At 57.1% G+C, this 20,522-nt stretch overlaps 1 protein-coding gene across 1 annotated transcript; it reads left to right on the top strand.

Annotated features, from left to right (window-relative positions):
* Positions 1-6,363: 6,363 nt before the first annotated feature.
* Positions 6,364-19,477, top strand: ACER1 (alkaline ceramidase 1). Its single transcript, XM_040990921.1, has 6 exons — positions 6,364-6,456; positions 15,234-15,348; positions 15,467-15,608; positions 16,361-16,498; positions 18,496-18,633; positions 19,234-19,477. Exons 1-6 carry the CDS (start codon positions 6,364-6,366, stop codon positions 19,400-19,402), a joined length of 795 nt encoding a protein of 264 aa, XP_040846855.1. The 3' UTR covers positions 19,403-19,477.
* The last annotated feature ends 1,045 nt before the right edge of the window (positions 19,478-20,522 follow it).

The raw sequence follows: 20,522 nt of genomic DNA, 5'->3' as shown, positions 1-20,522 counted from the left end.
ACCAGGTGGCAGTGCAGCCTCACGCTGCTCTCGCCGCGGCCGGCACCATCGCTGGGTGACCACCAGGTGGCAGTGCAGCCTCACGCTGCTCTCGCCGCGGCCGGCACCATGGCTGCCCGCCCCTCTCCCCAGGCACACAGACCCTCTAGTGCCGCTTCTCGCAGCAGGATGTGCTGCAGCCAAGCCCCCTGCGCTCTGCCCTCCGAGCCGCCGAGTCCCCGCCTGCTTCGTGATGGAGACCGCCGGCAGACGCACGCCGTGATAGAGACCAGGGTCGAGGCCAGCAGAACCAGAGGTGGCGGCTGCACCGTGGTGAGGTGGGACAGCGGGGTGGAGGAGGAGGAGGAGGAGGAGGAGGAGGAGGAGGACAGCGGGGTGGAGGAGCGCACAGATGGCGGGACGCTGGGCAATCTGAAGCCAGAGGCCCCTTCTTTGTCTCCCATGCGGGTGCAGGGTCCCAAGGCTCTGGGCCGTCCTCCACTGCTTTCCCAGGCCACAGGCAGGGAGCTGGATGGAAAGTGGAGCTGCCGGGACTAGAACTGGCGCCCATGTGGGATCCTGGCGCTTTCAAGGCGAGGACTTCAGCTGCTAGGCCACGCCGCTGGGCCCCATTCAGTTCTTCAAATAGATGAGAATAAACATTTTGGAAAAGTTCAGGGCCATTGAGTGTCCTTGCGATGTGAAGCCATTGCCTGTGTGGAGTCCAGAATGTTCCTGTTGCCTCCAGAGAGAAGTCTGTCCCAGGGGCCGACACCCCCTGTTCCCTCCCCCAGCCCCGAGCATCCGTCCTCCGAGGCGGCATAACGTGCCAGTGGGATCGCACAGCCCAGGATTGGCACGCATCAGTACTTGGTGCCCTAAGGGCCTGATTGGGCTCCGTCGTTGTTGGTTCCGTTGTTGGGTGGTCGCGTTGTTGGCTCCGTTGTTGGTTCCGTTGTTGGGTGGTCGCATTGCTGGCTCTGTTGCTGGGTGGTCACGTTGTTGGGTGGTCACGTTGTCGGTTCCGTTCTTGGGTGGTCGCGTTGTTGGCTCCGTTGTTGGGTGGTCGCGTTGTTGGCTCCGTTGTTGGGTGTCACCTTGTTAACTTGTCGTTGGAGGTTGTTACGCTGCGCTTTTCCGTTGGAACACCTTTGCTCACAGGAAAGACAGAACCCAAGTTTTGTTTTGCTTTTGCAATGGGACAGTGTTCACGTGACGAGTCCGTTTTAAGCGGACCCTTGGATTCATTCTGACACAGGTCTGCTCGCGTAACCGTGGCCTCCGTCCACCCCGTAGGGCCATTTTCCAAACAGTGGATCAAGGCAGGTGGGTGGCACGGTACATTTCATCGTGACGTGTGATGCCCACAGTCTATGTAGGAAGGCTTGGTTTGAACCCCGCACTGCTTGCCTGCACTCTAACACACACTCTAAGAGGCTACAGTTTGGGCCTGGCTCAGTAGCCTAGTGGCTAAAATCCTCACCTTACATCCTGCAGGATCCCCTAAGGTCGCTGGTTCACGTCCCGGCTGCTCCACTTCCCATCCAGCTCCCTGCCTGTGGCCTGGGAAAGCAGTGGAGGACGGCCCAAAGCTTTGGGACCCTGCACCCGCGTGGGAGACCCAAAAGAAGCTCCTGGCTCCTGGCTTCAGATTGGCTCAGCTCCAGCCATTGTGGCTGCTTAGGGAGTGCAAGATTTTTTTTTTTCTTCTCTGTATAAGTCTGACTTTGCGATAAAAATAAATAAATCTTAAAAAAAAAAAAAAAGAGGCTGCGAGTGATGGCTCAAGCCCTTGGGTGCCTGCTCGCCTCGTGGCGGTCCTGCGCGGAGTTTCCCGGCTTTGCCCGGCCCAGCTCCGGCTGCTGGAGGTCCTTCGGGGGAACGACCCCTCAGATGGAAGAGCTTGCTCTCCGTATTCTCTCTCAAGTAGATGGAAATGAAATCAAATCAGCTTTCAAAGTTTTATTGACTTATTGGGGAGGCAGTCAGAGACAGGAAAGGGAGGGAGCCCGCACCCAACGGGTCACTCCCAGACACCTGTGCTAGCCGGGGCTGGGCCAGGATCCGAGACGTCGGGTGCGAGGTGCACAGGGCAGGGTGAAGGGCCAGGGCGCTCACAGACCTGCCTCCCACCCTGCTGTCACTCCCTGGTGCCCACGCCTCCTGCCACGTGACAAATGCACACAGCCCTCCTCTCTCTCTCACTTCCTTTCTTCTTTTTTTGTTTTTTTTTTTTTTGAAGATTTATTTATTTTTGTCGGAAAGCCAGATATACAGAGAGGAAGAGAGAGAAAATTTTCCATCTGCTGGTTTATCCCCCCACAAGTGGCCGCAACGGCCGGTGCTGCGCCGATCTGAAGCCAGGAGCCAGGAGCCTCTTCTGGGTCCCCCACACACGGGTGCAGGGTCCCAAGGCTTTGGGCCGTCCTCCACTGCTTTCCCAGGCCACAGGCAGGGATTTATGCTGAGACGTTATTGGCCCCGTATCTTATCTGACATTCAGACTTAGTCAGGCATCTGTGTTTTACCTGGCAGCTCTCCTCCGGGTGCAGTGGGGTCCTGGGTTTGGCAGGGGGCGGGGATGCGTAGCTGGGGCATACTCCGTTCCAAGGCTGTACTCTGTGTGTGTGTGTGTATGTGTGTGTGTGTGTGAGAGGAGGGCGGGAGCCAGGAAGGAAGGTGCCAGGCGAGGTGCCCTGTCCTGCCTCTGGCCAGTCTCTCCTCTTCCCTCCCCCACGAGCCGTCGCAATCCTGGGTGTGTTCAGGTTGTGCCTGCCGGACTGGCTGGGAGCTCTTGGGACTGCCTTCCTCCTTGTAGAAGCAGCATCTGGGGCTCCCACGCTCACCGACATCCACCTGTGGCCGGGGAGGGAGTGTGGGCCCCCCTCGCGTCAGCGCTGGCACGAGCTGCCTTGTCCACGTGTGCTCCTGGAAGTCCCAGGCATGCAGGAAACACGGGGCAGCCTCATGTCCTCAAGGCTTGGTTAGGTCATGAACTTGCCAGAATTCACATCTTTCTCAACTCAGAGGGATCCATCCTGATGCAACTTTTTTTTTTTTAAGATTTATTTATTTTCATTGGAAAGTCAGATATACAACGAGGAGGAAAGCCAGAGAGGAAAACCTTCCATCCGATGAGTCACTCCCCAAGTGGCCGCAACAGCCAGACCTGCGCCGATCTGGAGCCAGGAATTTCCTCCAGGTCTCCCATGCAGGTGCAGGGTCCCAAGGCTTTGGGCCATCCTCCACTGCTTTCCCAGGCCACAGGCAGGGAGCTGGATGGAAGTGGAGCAGCCGGGATTAGAACTGGTGCCCCTGTGGGATCCCAGCCGTTGCAAGGCAAGGATTTACCCAAGTAGGCTTTTGCGCTGGGCACCTGATGCACTTTTGTATACCCATCCGTGTGTCAATTATGAAACTGGATTGGTTTCTATTTTTTCAAATACTTATTTTGTATATTTGAAAGGCAATGGGAGAGAGCGGGAGAAATCTTACATCTGCTGATTCATTCTCTCCACAATGACAACGGCCAGAGTTGGGCCGGAACACCTCCTCCCGTCTGCCCCGTGTGCGTGCAGGGTCCCGGGGACCCGGGTCACTTTCCACTGCTTTTTTCAAGCGCATTAGCAGGAAACCAGATCATAAGTGGAACAGCCGGGACTTGAACTGGGACACGTGTGGGATGCCAGCCCTGCCGAACCCACTACACCACCCTTGCCAGCCTTAATGAGAAAATGCATAAATAAAATTTAAAAGAGGCAAAGAGAGCTCCCAGGCAGATGCCAGGATGGACTGGGCTAAACGCAGGAGCCTAGAAACATCACCTGTGTCCCCTGTGCGGGTGGCAGGAGCTCCAGCTCTCAGAGCATGCCCCCCTGTCTCTCAGGGTGGGCTTTCGCAGGGAGTCAGGGGCAGGGGCAGAGACGGAGGCTCAGGGCCAGACCCTGCAGCGCTGGGCATCCTCAGTGGGGGGCGCTCACTCCGGGCACCAGCCACCTGCCGGCTCCGTGAACTTTTTCTTAATCTCGTTAGAATCTTGCAGGAAGCCACAGGTAGTCTTCGAGCGCCCGCCCCGTCCCCACGCCCGTCCAGCCGCCCGCCCGTCTCCCAAGATAACATCTACAACCAGACCATGTCAAAGCCAGTGAGTGACTTCGCGCCGATAGCATCTCTCCTGGCTTGTGTAAGTTTCACCAGCTTTGATCCCCATTTCCGTGCCGTGTGCATGGGAAAACGCCGCCTGGCTTAACACATCTTCCCGCCCGCGCCCCCCGAGGAGCTGGCATCCCCAGAAAGTGGATGCTGCACACACAGATGATGAGCCAGCTGGGAAAGGAATCGCACATCCCCAGCTTCCAGCCGGGTCCTGGAAGGGGAGTGAGCAGCAAGGGGGACAGGGAGGTGTTGTCTCCAGGCCCAGCTGAAGGGCGAGGAAGCAGAGGTTTGGAGAGTGAAGTGCCCGGTCGTGTGACCTGAGATAAACTGCTCGACTTCTCTGGGCTGAGGGTTTCTCGGCGAGGCACCTGGAGACAGTGTTTTCTCTCTTTTAGGGCTGTCAAAGAATGTTCAATGAGGGGGCCCGGCACGGTAGCCTAGCTGCTAAGGTCCTTGCCTTGAATGCGCCAGGATCCCATATCGGTGCTTGTTCTAATCCCGGCTGCTCCACTCCCCACCCAGCTCCCTGCCTGTGGCCTGGGAAAGCAGTGGAGGACGGCCCAAAGCCTTGGGACCCTGCACCTGCATGGGAGACCTGGAACAAGCTCCTGGCTTTGGATCGGCTCAGCTCCAGCTGTTGCAGCCACTTGGGGAGTGAACCAGCCGATGGAAAAATCTTCCTCTGTCTCTCCTCTCTGTAAAATCTGCCTTTCCAGTAAAAAAATAAATAAATTTTACAAAATAAAAACCAAAGCATGTTCAGCGAGGGACAGGTGCTCGGCACAGCGGGGAGGACATTTGCCTTGTCTGTATCCAAGCTTGGAGCGTCTGAGTTTGAAAACCGTCGGTCCAAGTTTTCTGCCAAGACAGACCCCAGAAAACCAAGACTGGGCATCCCGGACCAGCAGCCCCAGGAGTGACCCTGCCCTCAGAGGCGCTGTGGAGGTGGCTCTCGGTGCCAGATGGGACATTGCACAAGCTCTTCAATCCATTTTCAGAGTACAGATGCGAGACGCAGACCGCCCAAGGTGGAAATGGCCCGGCAAGTTAAAGCAAAGTGTTTGAGAAATAGGCGGAGGGGTGAGGACTTAGCCCACCCTGGAATTTCCTGAAGCATTTTCCAGCTCCTGACACCAGCTTCCTGCCCGTGTAGACCCCGTGGGGCAACACGTGTGGCCCAGCTCCTACCCGGCTCCCACCCACGTGGGTCCCAGCCTCCAGCTGTTACTGGCGTTTGGGAAATGAACCAGGAGATGCCACATCTTTTGAATATGTTTCTCTGCTAATCAAGTAATAAAATAAATGACTAATTTATTTGGAAGGGAGCGTTACAGAGAGAGAGAGAGAAGAAAAAGAGACAAATCTCTTATCCACTGGCTCATTCCCCAATGGCCAGGGCTGCAGCAGTCCAAAGCCAGGAGCCAGGAACTTCTTCTGGGTCTCCCACGCAGGTGCAGGGTCCCAAAGCTTTGAGCCGTCCTGCTTTCCCAGGCCACAGGCAGGAGGAAGCTGGATGGGAAGTGGAGCAGCCGGGACGCAAACCGGTGCTCATATGGGATGCTTGGGCTTGGAGGTGGAGGATCAGCCAATTGAGCCATGGTGCCGGGCCCCTTATATTGGTTTTTTTTTTTTTTTTAATCCTATGTGTCTTTTTGTGAATTCTCGGAAGACCTCTGGAAAGCATGGATTTCAGAAAGCCCCCTGTGGGTAGCAAAGACTCCTCAGGGGATCTGGGCTGAACCCACTTAGGTGGGTTTCCCTAAGACTTAGGTAGGAAAGCCCAGCGGTGGAGAGCCCAGAGCCTGGAGCCATCCTGGCCTCACCACTGGGGGCGAGGGGTGGAGGAGTGAGGGTTTTGCTCCAGGCCTCCGTTTGTCCCTCTGTGGAATGGGTAGAGTGGTCCCATCACTCACCTCCATGAGCTCTGGCTTGCTTCCAATACCAATTAGCAATCCTCCACACCCTAATTCCCACATCTCCCGGCCTCCTCCCTGCCCTGCCTGGCCGGTCCGGGCCTCTGGGGAATGCCCAAGGCCACCAGCGCCACACACCTCAGCCGGGCCATCCCAGCGACAGGCAGCCCAGAGTGGCTCAGCAGGTTTTTCCTCTCGGGCCCGCCTGCTCTCCCCGCCTCACCCTGGCCCGGCCCCCTCTCTCTGGGCGGCTGGCTCTCCCGCCGGCAGCTCCTGCCCGCTCCACTCGGCCAGGCGCAGCCAGCGGGCGGCAGGCATGCCCAGCATCTTCGCGTACCAGAGCTCCGAGGTAGACTGGTGTGAGACCAACTTCCAGCACTCGGAACTGGTGGCCGAGTTCTACAACACGGTGAGGCCAGGGGGTGCCCAGGGTGGCCGGCAGCCAGCGGGCGGGGGGGCCACAGGTTCAAATCCCGGCTCCCCAGGAAATGGGCAGGGTTGGCTGGCGTGACTCCTTGTGTCTTTTATTTTTTTTTTTAAGATTTATTCATTTCAAAGAGTTATTGAGACAGGAAGAGAGATTTTTGCATATGTTGGTTCACTCCGCAAAGCCTTGCAACAGCCAGAGAGGGGCGGGTCCCGAGTAGGAGCCTGGAGCTTCTTCCAGGTCTCCCAGGTGGGTGGCGGGGGCCTATGCAGTGGGGCTGGCACTTTCCGCTGCTTTCCCTGGTGTATCAGCAGGGAGCTGGGTGGGAAGCAGAGCAGCTGGAACTGGAGCTGGCACCTATAAGGGTCGTTCCTGTGCAGAAGGCACAGATATGCCCTCAGGCATCGCTTTAGGGTGAGGATGGGGGTGTGTGTGGTGGGGGGAGGACGTGCTGGCAGTTGCTGGGCATTGGGCAGAGCAGGGTCACCAGGGGATAGAGCAGGGTAGGCTTCCTGGAGGAGGAGGTTGCGTCTGAGCTGCCTGCCTGCACTGGCGCCCACAGCGGAGGGGCACTGACCCGCCTGGGCGCTGAGCATGCCACCTCCCAGGACGGCGTCTGAGGCCTGTTGACACCCACGGAGCGTGGCCTGGAAAGCTCGCACATGCGTCCGTGGCGGTGACATTCAGCCAGCGCTGCTGAGACTGGGGCAGCCAGATGGGTTCCGTGCTGTGCCTGCACAGGCTGCCGGGCGCACAGCTGTGCGAGGCGAGGCTCTGGGCTCTGTGGAGCTCCTGCCATGAGGCCGCAGGGCCCTGCAGGTCACCTGTGCTGGGCTTCCCGCCATGTACGCCATGGAACCCGTGGGCGATGGGCTTTTGGGGGCACTTGGCTACACACTTTGTGTGGGCTGCCATAACATCTTCCCAGATTCACCATGACTGGGACGGGAACCGCGAGGGTACCCCGCAGAATTCATGCAGAGTGGGGTTAATGCAAAAGTTGATTTGGGTGCAGAAATTTTTTCCAAACGTGTGTGTGTGTGTGTGTGTGTGTGTGTGAACTATCTCCGATCGTGCAGGAGAAAAGGGTGTGTGTGTTTGAGATAGAAGAATTCAGCATGGATTCCAAGTTTGTGGATGCTAAAATGAACTTTTTCTTTTTTTAAAAAAAAACCTTTATATTGAAAGAATTATAGGGAGAGAGAAGAAAGAGAGAGCTGGTCAATCTGAAGCCAGGAGCCAGGAGCCTCTTCTGGGTCTCCCACATGGGTACAGGGTCCCAAGGCTTTGGACCGTCCTCCACTGCTTTCCCAGGCCACAGGCAGGGAGCTGGGTGGGAAGTGGAGCAGTCGGGATTAGAACCTGCACCCATATGGGATCTGCGTCACTTGAAAGGTGAAGATTTTATGCATGGAGCCATTGGACTCCACATATCTTTTAAAAATTCCACTTCTCCGTGGATTTTATCCATATAAATATTGTGAATTTATTTGTACTTTATTTGAAAGGTGCGAAAAGAGAGATGGAGGGAAAATTTTTGTTTGCTGGATCCTTTCCCAGGCACCCTCCGTGGTTAGTGTGCTGTGGCACAGCTAGGAGCTCAGACCTCATGGGGTCTCCCACACGAGTGACAAGGACCCAGGAACTCGGGCGTGATGTGCCGCTTCCCGGGGTGTGCTTGAGCTGGGAGCTAGATGGGAAGTGCAGCCTGGATTCGAACCCCGGGCCTGTGGGTGCGGCACTCACGTCACTCCTGAAGTTCCTGAAGAGCGTTCGTGGAACTCTCCGAAAGTCAGAGCGTGTCCCAAAACCCTTTCCCTGCCACAGTGAGTGAGACCTGCCACGACACGCTGAGCACGGTGGCGTGGGCGGCGAGTTCCTGGATGGAGCCAGCTGGGATGGTTCTGGCTCTGCGGCCTCGTGGCCTCTGTTGCAACGCCGATTGGGCCTTGTAGGGCGAGAGCAGCCGTGAGGGACAGCTCGCAGAGGGTCGGGCGTGACTCTGTCAATCAAACTGGATGGGCACCGCATGGTGGATTTCATATAATTGTCATATGTCATAAAAAAATAAAACCTTTCCATTTCTGTTTCAGACATTTAAAATGTAAATTTTTTTGAAGATTTATTTATTTTTATCAGGAAAGGCAGAGTTACAGAGAGAAGGAGAGACAGAGAAAGAAAGATCTTCCGTCTGCTGGTTCACTCCCCAAGTAGCCGCAACGGCCAGAGCTGAGCTGATCTGAAGCCAGGAGCCAGGAGCTTTTCCCGGGTGCCCCTCATGGGTACAGGGTCCCAAGGCTCTGGGCCGTCCTCCACTGCTTTCCCAGGCCACAGGCAGGGAGCTGGATGGGAAGTGGAACAGCCGGGATTAGAACCAGTGCCAATGTGGGATACTGGTGCTTGAAAGGTGAGGATTTGACCATTGAGCCATCACACCAGGCCCATAAATATTGTTCTAAATTCACAGGCCATGCAGGACAGCTGTAAAAATTTGAGGAAAAGCAGAATTCAGAGCTACGCTTGGGCAGGCAATGCAGAATTGAGTCGGCATTGGGATGCCTGGATCCCGGGTCGGAGTGCCTGGCTGAAGTCCTGGCTGACTCCCCGTGTAACGGAAGCATCAGCCTGTATCTCTGTCAAGAGCCAGAACACGAGCGATTGTTCAGCTGCGCATTCACTCCCCAGATGGCCACAGCAGCCAGGGCTGGACCAGGCCAAAGCCAGGCGCTTGGGACTCCACCTGGGCCTCCCATGCAGGTGGCTGGGACCCAAGCTCCTGTCCCCTCGTGTTTCCCAGGCGCAGGAGCCAGGACCCAACGCCACACTCCTACAGGGGATGTGGCAGCTGTGCCCAGTCCCGGTTCCTGCTGTGCAGGTCCAGGTCAGCTTCTGCCAGCGAGTGCTCTGGGAAGCAGTAGGCGATCGCTGGAGTCCTTGGGTTTCTGTTGCCCACGCAGGAGCCTGGACGGAGCTCCTGGCCGCTCGAGTTGGCCTGGTCCGGCTCTGGCTGTTGTGGGCCTGCGACTCAGCTGATGGAAAAACTTTCTCTCGGTTTCTGCCTTCTGTGTGGCTACTTTTATTAGACATAGAAGAAAAAGACATGGTCTCTTGGCACTGGGGCATAAAAAGATAAGCCTCTGCAAGCAGCATTGGCATCCCATAGGGGCATCGGTTCTAATCCTGGCGGCCCTGCTTCCCATCCAGCTCCCTGCCTGTGGCCTGGGAAAGCAGTGGAGGACGGCCCAGAGCCTTGGGACCCTGCATCCACTTGGGGGACCCGGAAGAAGCTCCTGGCTTCGGATCAGCTCAGCTCTGGCCATTGCAGCCACTTGGGGAGTGAACCAGCAGATGGAAGATGTTTCTGTCTCTCCTTCTCTCTGTAAATCTGATTTTCCAGTGAACATAAATAAATCATTAAAAGGAAGAAGAAGAAATGGTAAAGCGAGAGCTGGTCTGTTCAGGGTGCACTGAGAGCGTGGAGGAGGCGGGGGGGACCAGCTTGTCACCGATGCCGCGTCGGGGTGCTGCTGAATCCTCCTGTGTGCACCCCGACGCCGTGAGCCAACCCCCTGCAGGCGCTCTGCTGTGGAGGGGCTGGTCCCAACACAAAGACAGGCTCTACCAGCCCCACCTGAGGTGGAGAGAGGGATGGGGGCTGGGCTGGAGGTGGGGGAGGCACCGCTTGCTGAAGGAGGCAATGCCAGCCGTACCAGAAGATTGGTCTCTTGGGGGGTCGCGGAGGCCGTGTGCGCAAAGGCCCTGGGGTAAGAAAATGTAGCTGGCAGGTCTCAGTGGCGGCTTGGAGCCCAAGCAGGCAGGAGTGTCCTGGGGCCAAGGCAGGAATGCCAAGTTGAGGGGTGTGGGCTCCCTTTTGAGGGCACCGGGCAGAGGAGGAGAGGCACAAGACCTAGGGTCTCGTTTGAAGTCAGGGGTGTTGGGAGTGCTGGCTTCCAGTGGCATGGGGCGGGGCGGGGGGGACATCAGGGCATGGGCCGTGCCCGTCTGCACCTGCTTGCCTCTGCCTCCGTGCCCATGCCGCCGGCTGCCAGGCGCTCCCCTCTGGCGCTCCTGCTGACTGCTCTAAGTACTAAATGGTGCTGAAAATGCGAACACCATGCTTAGTTTTATCTGCCTTCATCTATTTGACGTACAGAGTCGGAGAATGTGCGTTTCGGTTTCCTGATTCATTCCCCAAACAGCTGCAACAGCCAGGGCTGGCTGGACCAGGTGGAAGCCAGGAGCCCAGGAGCCTGCAGCCTCATCCGAGTCTCCCACGGGAGTGGTGGCCGGGACCCAAGGGTTTGAGCCATCATGGGCTGCTGACCCCGAGCCTGCATGAGCTGGAGGAAACGCCGGGGAACTGGGCCACAAACCCACATGTTCTGCCCCGAGGGGCGGGTGGTCCCAAGTGGGGAGACTTGCAAGCGAGGATTGTTGATTATGTCATCGTAGGTAGGTCTCTCTTTCACTGAGGTGTAAAGGAAGTGGCCCACAGCTCCTGGTACATCGCAAGTGTGAAGTGAGCTCGAGTTGTGAAAGCGACGTTTATCATCTTTGCTTCTTGAGAGTTTTATGGAGTCCGAAGTCCTGGCAAGGAGGTCCTCCCTCCTGCCGCCCTTGTCACACCCCTCCCTGTCCCGCCCGGCCTCTGGATGTGCGCCCAGTGAGTGCTTGCTGGTGACCGTCCTCAGCAGGTGTCAGGAGCCCGGTGGGAGGGGTGGCAGGGTGATGTTGGAAAGGCAGAATTCACACACACACACACACACACACACACACACACGCTATCCACAGGCTTACTTCCCAAACGGGCACAGCGCCCAGGTCTCGCTGAGAGTGGTGGCGGGGACCAACAGACCTGAACCTTTGTCCGCTGCCTCCACAAGGCACATCAGCAGGGAGTTGGATGGAAAGTGGAGCAGCCAGGGCTTGAACCTGCACTTCAGTATGGGATGCTGGGGTCACAGGTGGCAGTCAAACTCGCCTTGCGTCACATTCCCAGCCCCACCATGTGGTCCTTAATGTAGAGGAGGTTCTGAGCCCAGCACGGTAGCCTAGTGGCTGGCCTTCTTACCTTGCACGTGCTGGGATCCCATATAGGCGCCGGTTCATATCCCAGCTACTCCACTTCCCACCCAGCTCCCTGCTTGTGGCCTGGGAAAGCACTGGAGGATGGCCCAAAGCCTTGGGACCCTGCACCTGCTTGGGAGACCCAAAAGAAGCTCCTGGCTTTGGATCAGCTCAGCTCCGGTTGTTGCGGCTACTTGGAGGGCCAAGCAGTGGATGGGAGATCCTTCTGTCTGTCTCTTCTTCTCTCTGTATATCTGACTTTCCAAGAAAAACAAATAACTCTTTAAAAAAAAAAATAGAGGAGGTTTTTCAGGAGTGGGTGATGGATGGATGGGGTGAAGTCCCCCGCTGCGGCTGGCACCCTGGGCCGGGGTTGCTGAGCTGTCAGCTGGCTGGGGCTCCGGAGCTGCTCTGGGTGGCCTGGGTGGGGTGTGAGGCTGAGTGCTACAGGGCAGGGCGGGAGACCCTGGCACCAGGACTGTCGCTGCTGCTGATGTTTATCGAGGCCCCAGAGCCGGTTGGGGCCCTTTCTGGACCCCACCCGCTGCTGCTGCTGCGCCTTCACTCCGGAAACTCGCACCCCCCACCGCACCCCTCGCGCCCACGTTCTGGTCTCAGGTGCAGTGATAGGTGGCGCCTGTGTCTCCGGCCGCGCCATCTCCCCGGAGCCTGGCCTCGAGGGTGCCCGCAGCAATGCTGATGTTTGATCTGCTGCCAGAGGTATCATTAGGTCAGACCTGGAGGCGGCAGTGGGCCCCGTCCGGGCAACCTCGGAGGAGGCGACTTCGCACCCCTGAGACAGCCCTGGAAAAGCACAGGAAAAGCGGAGCTTGCGGGCACGTGGGGAGGGGCACGAGGTGCGAGGACGGGACACGGCCGTGGCCCTGGTGTGCACTCTGACCTTGGGGAGACTCTGGTTAAGTCCTGAAGACACACTGGTCCCAGTCGGAAGGACTGACTTTGACAGCTGCTTCACTCCCCGTGCCACTCGTCCCAGCTGGTTCACTCCGCACGCCAGCCTCCCTGCTACTGCACACCCTGGGCAGCCGCAGGGGACGGCTCAGGGGCTTGGGCCCCTGTATCCACGGGGAAGATCTGAATAGAGCCGCTGGCTCCTGGCTTCAGCCTGACCCAGTTGTGGCTGTTGTGGGCATTTGCGGCTTGAACCAATGGATGGGAGATCTCTCTCCCTCTGTAGGTTCATTCTCTGACTCTCACATGAATGAATTGATTAATGAAACATGTTCTTTTTTTTTTTTAAGATTTATTTATTTTATTGCAAAGTCAGCTATATATACAGAGGAGGAGAGACAGAGAAATATCTTCTGCCTGATGATCCACTCCCCAAGTGGCCACAATGGCTGGGGCTGAGCTGATCCAAAGCCAGGAGCCAGGAGCCTCTTCCGGGTCTCCCATGTGGGTGCAGGGTCCCAAAGCTTTGGGCCGTCCTTGACTGCTTTCCTGGGCCACAGGCAGGGAGCTGGATGGGAAGTGGAGCAGCCGGGATTAGAACCAGTGCCCCGTGGGATGCCGGCACCACAGGTGTAGGCTTAGTCTACTACTGCATGGCATCAGCCCCACATGGTGTCGTTTATCTAGAACTTTCTACGTGTAAAATCTTCCGCACAGTGTCTTCACACGTGTGATAGCTGAGCCATGTGGTTCCCCAGTGAGTGTTGGTAGAATGTCATGTTCTTGGTCCTCGGGGTACAACGGAAGACAGGAAGCCCAGAACAGCTGCTCTGTGTGTGTGTGTGTGTGTGTGTGTGTGTGTGTGTAGGGATATGCAACTTCCAAGAGGATGGGACGTGTTAGGGCCCTCGCACCTGCCCTGGTCTGGGGGTGACTGGGGGATCTTCTGCTGCAAAAATGACACCCAGAGACAAGGCATGTCGGGCGGCCATTGGCTTGGGCAAAGAGGTGAGGAGGAGGAGGTGAGGTTGGTCCAGGGGGTGGGCACAGCTCAGGCAGAACCCTGAAGGTCAGGGACACCCCGCTGTCCTTCCCTGAGCAGGTGGCAAAGTCAGGCAGCCGAGAGTGGTGGGTGGAGTCACAAGTCGGGTTGAGCGGCTGGATGTTACAGAGAGAGGCTGCGTATATGGGTTCCCAGTGGCGCACAGGAGCTGCGGAGACGGGCTGCGGAGACGGGCTGGGTCAGCATCTTTGCGGAGTGTTGATGCGCCCAGGGCTGGAGGCTGAGGCAGTGCTGGGAGGGAAGCAAAGAGAGAAAGAGAGAGAGAGGGGACTGGGGGAGGTGTGGGCTTGGGGTGAAAGGGGTTGGCCCCAGACCTGCCTGCCACGGGACCTAGCCAAGAGGAAGGACTGCTGGCCACAGGGACAGTGGCCCGAGGTGTGGCCAGCCTGTCCGTGCCGTCCTATAACCTGTTTTTCATTGCCAACAACACAATGGCATGGGTGGGGTAAGAAGTTTGTCCTGGCCCACGGCTCCTCTGGGCCAAAGTCGAAGGCTTGCACCAGATCCAAAGAGTTCGAAGGTGAGAGCCGAGGGGGAGGTGTCGGGACGGGCCTGGCCCCGCCACCAACGCTGCCAGCTTCTGAGATAAGCCAATCGGCTTCATCCGTGAATCACAGACCCATGGGTGTGAGAGGGCAGAGTCCCTCACTGTCTTCTAATCGGAGATTAAACTTCAACAAGGGGCTGGGCCACCCCAAGGGGAATGCCCCCACCCGCACCTCGTGGGCCCCCCAAAACCACAGCATCTCTGGTGCTTGACTCCAGCTCCCTGCTGACATGCACCTTGGGGTACCAGGAGACACCTTAAGTAGGTGGGTGCCCGCCAACTGCCCCCCCCCCCCACAGGAGCTGGATGGAGTTTCCGGTTCCCTGGCCCAGCCCTGGTCCTTACTGACATCACAGGTGTGAACCAGCAGGCGGCCCCTCTCTCTGTTTTGTAAAAGATTTATTTATTTTTATTGGAAAGTCACATATACACAGAGGAGGAGAGACAGAGAGGAAGATCCTCCATCTGCTGGTTCATTCCGCAAGTGGTTGCATCGGCTGGAGCTGAGCTGATCTGAAGCCAGGAGCCTCTTCTGGAGTTTCTTCCAGGTCTCCCACGCGGGTGCAGGGTCCCAAGGCTTTGGGCCGTCCTCCAGTGCTTTCCCAGGCCACAGGCAGGGAGCTGGATAGGAAGTGGGGCCGCCGGGATTAGAACTGGCGCCCGTAGGGGATCTGTGCATATCCGCCTTTCCAATAGAAATACATATTAAAAAAAACCACCCCTAGATTGCTGTCGGTAGTGGCCAGATTGATCCCTGGTTGGTTTATTCTGTGAGTGCTGAACCTGGCGGGGGGGGGGGGGCGGGCATTGCTGGGGAGGCAGGGCTTCTTCTAAAAGGAAAGCGGGGAGGTTTAGCCTAGCAGTGGAGACCCCGGAGTGTCTGGGGTCTGACTCCGTGCTTTGCCCCTGATCCCAGCTTCTTCTGCATACAGACTGTGGGAAGCACCAGTGACAGGGCTCAGGGGTGGGGGATCCCCTGACCCCAGGTGGTTGGGGAAAGACTGTTCCCCAGCTTCTACCCCCAAGCCCACCCCAGTCACCGTCAAGGTCAGCTCAGAGATGGACAGGCTATAGTGAAGGAGTGATGAATTCTGCCCAAATGGTGAGAGAGGACCCCGGCGCTAACCACGAGCATCCCGGCCTAACCTCCCCCTGCTCCGCCTCCCGCAGTTCAGCAATGTCTCCTTTCTCATCCTGGGACCCCTCATGACGTTCCTGATGCACCCCTACGTCCAGAGGCGCTCCCGTGGCAGCTACGGCAGTTTGTTTCTCTTCACCATCACAGGTAGAACTTGGGGCTGGCGGGGTGGTGAGCTGGGGTGCCCCCCAGTCCTCCCAGATGCCCGTGCCCACCAGCGCGCCCACCCCTCTATGCCTCTGCGCTCTCTGCCCCGCCCTCCCAGGTCTGTTCTCCATGTACTTCCACATGACTCTCAGTTTCCTGGGGCAGCTGTTGGACGAGATCGCCATCCTGTGGCTGTTGGCCAGCTGTTACAGCATCTGGCTGCCTCGCTGCTATTTCCCAGTTTTCCTGGGGAACAACAGGTGGGGGCAGGTTGGCTCTGTGTGTGTGTGTGTGTGTGTGTGTGCGGGTGGGTGGGTGAGAGGGGGGAGCTCACACCCTCTGGGGACCACCCTGCCCAGCCTCCCTGAGCAGCCAGGCTCTTCTGTACCACTCCCCTGCCCCACTTCCCCATCCACCTCCTCTGATCCTACTGGGATAGCCTGGGCAGTCCTCAAATGCTGTGTGAGCCAGCTTAGCAGGGCGGGTGTGTGTGTGTGGGGGGGGAGGGGACGGTCCCTGAAATTGCAGAGTCCCAGCGACCCCTCTCCAGGGCCTGAAATCTTTCATACTCTTTCATGTGACTGTCCCAGGTGCCCCTCCTGACCTGGCTGATCCCGTTCCCACCCCGGGCCCTCTGATAGCATCCTAACCCTGCTCGGTTCACCTGCACCCTTGGCATCCCTCCCCACCCCCTCCCTCTCTTGCTTTCCCTCCCCCCCAGCCCCTGGAATTTTGCTGGAGCCCAAGAAACCTTCCTTCGAGCCTCCCTGGGTCACTTGAATCCCTGACCTGCCCCTTCCCCTGGGGTCCCCCTAGAGCTGTTTCTTGGCCTCACCCGTCCCTCCCGGGACCCTCTTAGGACCTGACCTTGGACCCTCCTGGGATCCCCTCTGCTGGGCTGCCTGAGAACCGCACAAGACTGACCCGAGCCTGGCGGTGCGCGCCCCATCCTCACCCTCTGAGACCACAGGATTTACACCTGACACTGTGTCCTCCCCCCCGCCCCCCGCAGGTCCCACTTCTCCTGTCTGGTGGCCGTGATGACCTTGATTAGCACCCTCTTGTCCTTCCTGCGGCCCACGGTCAACGCCTACGCCCTCAACAGCATTGCCATCCACATCCTCTACATCGTTTACCAGGAGTACAAGAAGTGAGTGCCAGGCACGGGCACCTGCGTGGGGCGGGCGTCATTGGTCCTCTCGGCCCCGCCACCAGGCTCAGCCACAGCCCACCGTCACTCACCCACAAGTGAGAATGCGAACCCATCTATATGTGTCTGCAGACCTGGTCCCTGGGGTAACAAAACCCCACCCCCTGAGCACGATATGATACTGCTGACAGCTTGGTGGAGATGCAGAGGGCTGGCCTTGGTGGCACAGTGGGCTATGCCCCCGCCTGTTGTCACCCACGCTGTGTATTGCAGTCCTGGTTCAGGTCCCGGCTGCTCCACTTCCAAGTCAGCTCCCTGCTGATGCAACAGGCGAGGCGGCAGAGGATGGCCCAAGTCCGTGAGGACCTGCCCGCCCCCCTGCCCATGTGGGAGACCCCGATGGAGCATCTGGTGGCTGGCTTCAACCTGGTGCACACCCCAGGTTGAACCAGAGGGTGGGATATTCCATCCACCACCTACCCCCAACCTGTGTCTCTCTCACTTTCAAATAATTTGTGGGAAGAGAGGGGTTAAAAGGTAAGTGAATTATCTATTTCAAACCTCCCACATAAGAACGCCTGGATTTAGAAAGCAAGCATTACCCGTCATCTTTACTCATTTGTGGCATCTTTAAAAAAATAATTTCGTAGAAGATGAGAGGAGAATGGTTTGTGGCCCAGCACTGTGGCATGGCAGGGAAAACCTCCAGTCGCAATGTGATCGTCCCACAGGACTGCCGGTTCTAGACCCGGCTGCTCCACTTCCCATCCAGCTTCCTGCTAATGTGCCTGGGAAGGCAACAAGCATTCATTTTTTTCTTTCTTTCTTTCTTTTTTTTTTTTTTTAAGATTGCACAAATGAGTGGAGATCATGAGTGGTGCTTGCGTTGCCCAAGCAGCCGGGACTCGAACCGGCACCCATATGGGATCCCAATGCATGCAAGGCGAGGACTTTAGCCACCAGGCTACTGCACTGGGTCCGGCATAGGCCATGTTTTCTCGACCCACTCATCAGCTCCCGGGCGCACTGGTTGCTGTTGTGGCTGGGCTGTTTTGGATGGAGTGAACAGAGCTGTAGCAGACACGGAAGCACAGGCGTCTCAGCCGTGCTGGGGCCTGTGGTCATTCCATAGTTACTTTCTTTGAGCAACTCCCCACTGCGTGGAGCAGTTCTGCATGCCATGCTGGTTGCACTGGGTCACATGATCACCATATTCTCATACATACGGGAGGGTGGTAGCGTTCTCTACACATTGGTAGTTAAATCTAGATTTAGGCTTGGCTATCTCTTAGGGGCGGGAGGGGCTGGGGTAGGGGTCACAACACCGCCCGGCCCCTCCTGTTTGCGTCCTATGTTCTGGCCTTGGCAATCAGCAGGTGTGAGGAGGCCACAGCTGTGTACGAAGCTTGCGCCTCCTAGCAGATCCTGGTAGCTCACCCACCTGGCTTTCCTTGCAGGAGTTTGCTTGCCAACCTTGGACTAAGCTCCAACATGGTCCTTTCCTTAACGTCTGAAGTCACGAGTTTGTGCCTGAGCCATCTCTAGCAGGGGGCAGTTGAGTTTTGAAAGGCTCCTTAAAGAACTTTTTTCTGTTTCTTTTTTAAGGAGAGAGAGCACTGCTGTGCAATAGATCACTCCCCAAATGCCTACAGTGGAGAGCAGACAGGACTTCACCTGGTCTCCTGTATGCAGTCGCAGGGCCCCACGTCCCTGGGTCATCTTCTGCTGCCTTCCTGGGAGCGTTAGCAGGGAGGCCGGGTTAGAAGTGGAGTGCCCTGGACTCCAACCAGAGCTCTGAAATGGGATGTCAGAGTCACATATGGCAGCTTAAGCTGCCACCCCAGCCTTGCATCTTTAATCCTCACTCCTCCCCTCCTTCCCACGTTGGAGCCCCATGCCCTGAATGGAAGAATCGCCCACTAGTCAGTCAGCCTCTGCACCTGCAGGTGTCCGAGCCAGGCATCCCTTCCACCCCCTGATTCTTCTACCCTCCTTAGGACCAGCAACAAGGAGCTGCGGCACCTGATTGAGGTCTCTGTAATCCTGTGGGCCATCGCGCTGACCAGCTGGCTCAGCGACCGCTTCCTCTGCAACGTCTGGCAGTGGGTACAGTTCTTCTACCTGCATAGTGTCTGGTAAGCATCTGCTCTCAGGCCTGACCATGCAGCATCCATGAAACTGTTCATCTGCCCATCCACCCATCCACCCACCTATATATCCATCCATCCATCCATCTATCCATCCATCCATCCATCCATCCATCCATCCATCCATTCATCCATTCATCCATCCTTCCATCCATTCATCCTTCCATCCATCCATCCATCCATCCATCCATCCATCCATCCATCCATCCATCCTTCCATCCATCCATCCATCCTTCCATCCGTCCGTCCGCCCGTCCGCCCATCCGTCCATCCATCCATCCATCCATCCATCCATCCATCCATCCATCCGCCCATCCGTCCATCCATCCATCCATCCATCCATCCGCCCATCCGTCCATCCATCCATCCATCCACCCATCCATCCACCCAGAATGATGACAAGAGCTTGGGCAGTGGGCCGGGCAGCAGTAGAAAGGCATCCCACTGGCAGGCACCTGTTGACAAGGGTTGTAGACCTAGCAGCTCTTGTTGGATAGCTGAAGCCTGTGAGAAGGAAGTTAGGGTGAAGCCTTGGGGGGAGGTGGGGTTGCTGTGGCACCTCCTCAGCTCTGCCCTCCTGTCCCACAGGCACGTGATCATCAGCATCACCTTCCCTTACGGCATGGTCGCCATGGCCCTGGTGGATGCCAGCTACGAGATGCCCGGCCAGACCCTCCGCGTGCGCTACTGGCCACGGGACTCTTGGCGCGTGGGGCTCCCTTATGTAGAAATCCAGGAAGACAACAAGAAGTGTTGACGCCTGCCTGGCGTACGAACTTGCTTGTGTCCCGAGGAGGGAGACCTGGTTCAGGTGTTGAACCTGAGGGACATCCTTGGTACTGGCCCTGTCCCCAGGGCACGGAATGGACTTGGTGACATCTCTCATGATGGTCCTGGGGAATCGCCTGGTCTATTTTGCTTTTGATTTCACTTCTGTTTCAGCAGCTTCCCCATAACCGTGTTGTCCTCACATGACCAGGCACCATTGTCACATGACCTGGTTGGGGGTCATCGATGATGCATTATCTGCTAGGAATGACCCCAGGCTGGGACTTGTACTCCATGTTGGTGGTCATTGCCAAACTGTCTGGTTCATCTGCTTGGGGGCCAGCACACAATCCCCCTGTCCTTGCAGGGAGGGGGACACTGCAGAGGACGTGCCTAACTCTGAGATAACCCATTTGATGTACCTCATTTGCCACCCTCGCATGTATGTGGTGAGTGTACAAACCCTCACCATCCCCCTGGTCTTGTGGCAGCCATTGTCACCGGCAGTTGGACAGTCACGGAAAGCGAAGACCACCTGGGTGCTGTGGGGATGCAGCACACCAGGCAGGGGCCAGGACGGGAGGATGGTTTCCACGGTGCATAGGGCCCAGGGCTCGGAGACAGCCAGGGCTGAGTTCCTGTCCTGCTGTTTCCTAGTTGTATAATCCTGGGGAGGTGATTCTTTTTTTTTTTTTTTTCTATCTTTGGAGCTCAAGTGCCTGATGGGTAAAAGGAGAGTAGCATTTCTTTCTCTTGGTGTGTGTGTGTGTGGGGGGGGTGGTTTCTATGTAAATGAAATAATGTGTAGAAAGTGCTTAGTGTGGAGTCTGGGAAATGTCCACTCATCTGTCCACTGGTCCACTGGACCCTCCTCTACTGACCTACCAAGGCATCCTTCCCTTTTCTCCTGCTTCTGTGTGTACACTGCTTCATCCTTTCATCGCTCATCTGTTTCATTCGCCATTGATGGAATTAACCCAACCCATTCGTTGAACAAGCCGCGCATCTGTCCATGTATTGGAACAGATGCTTCCATGGTTGGAACTAGTTATCCATCCCTGCATCTCTCAATGAGCAAATCATTTATTCATCCATCATCCATCCACCCA

The sequence above is a fragment of the Ochotona curzoniae genome, unplaced genomic scaffold (assembly GCF_017591425.1).
Source record: "Ochotona curzoniae isolate NIBS_2020 unplaced genomic scaffold, NIBS_Ocur_1.0 contig_605, whole genome shotgun sequence".
Taxonomy (NCBI): domain Eukaryota; kingdom Metazoa; phylum Chordata; class Mammalia; order Lagomorpha; family Ochotonidae; genus Ochotona; species Ochotona curzoniae.
Note: the sequence above shows the minus strand (reverse complement) of the source record. Positions and strands in the feature narration are given on the sequence as shown.

Coding starts and splice junctions, on each gene's coding strand:
- ACER1 (XM_040990921.1), top strand. CDS start 6,364: ATGCCCAGCATCTTCGCGTACCAGAGCTCCGAGGTAGACTGGTGTGAG. Junction 15,609..16,360: donor GTTTTCCTGGGGAACAACAG/GTGGGGGCAGGT, acceptor CGCCCCCCGCAG/GTCCCACTTCTCCTGTCTGG. Junction 16,499..18,495: donor GTTTACCAGGAGTACAAGAA/GTGAGTGCCAGG, acceptor TACCCTCCTTAG/GACCAGCAACAAGGAGCTGC.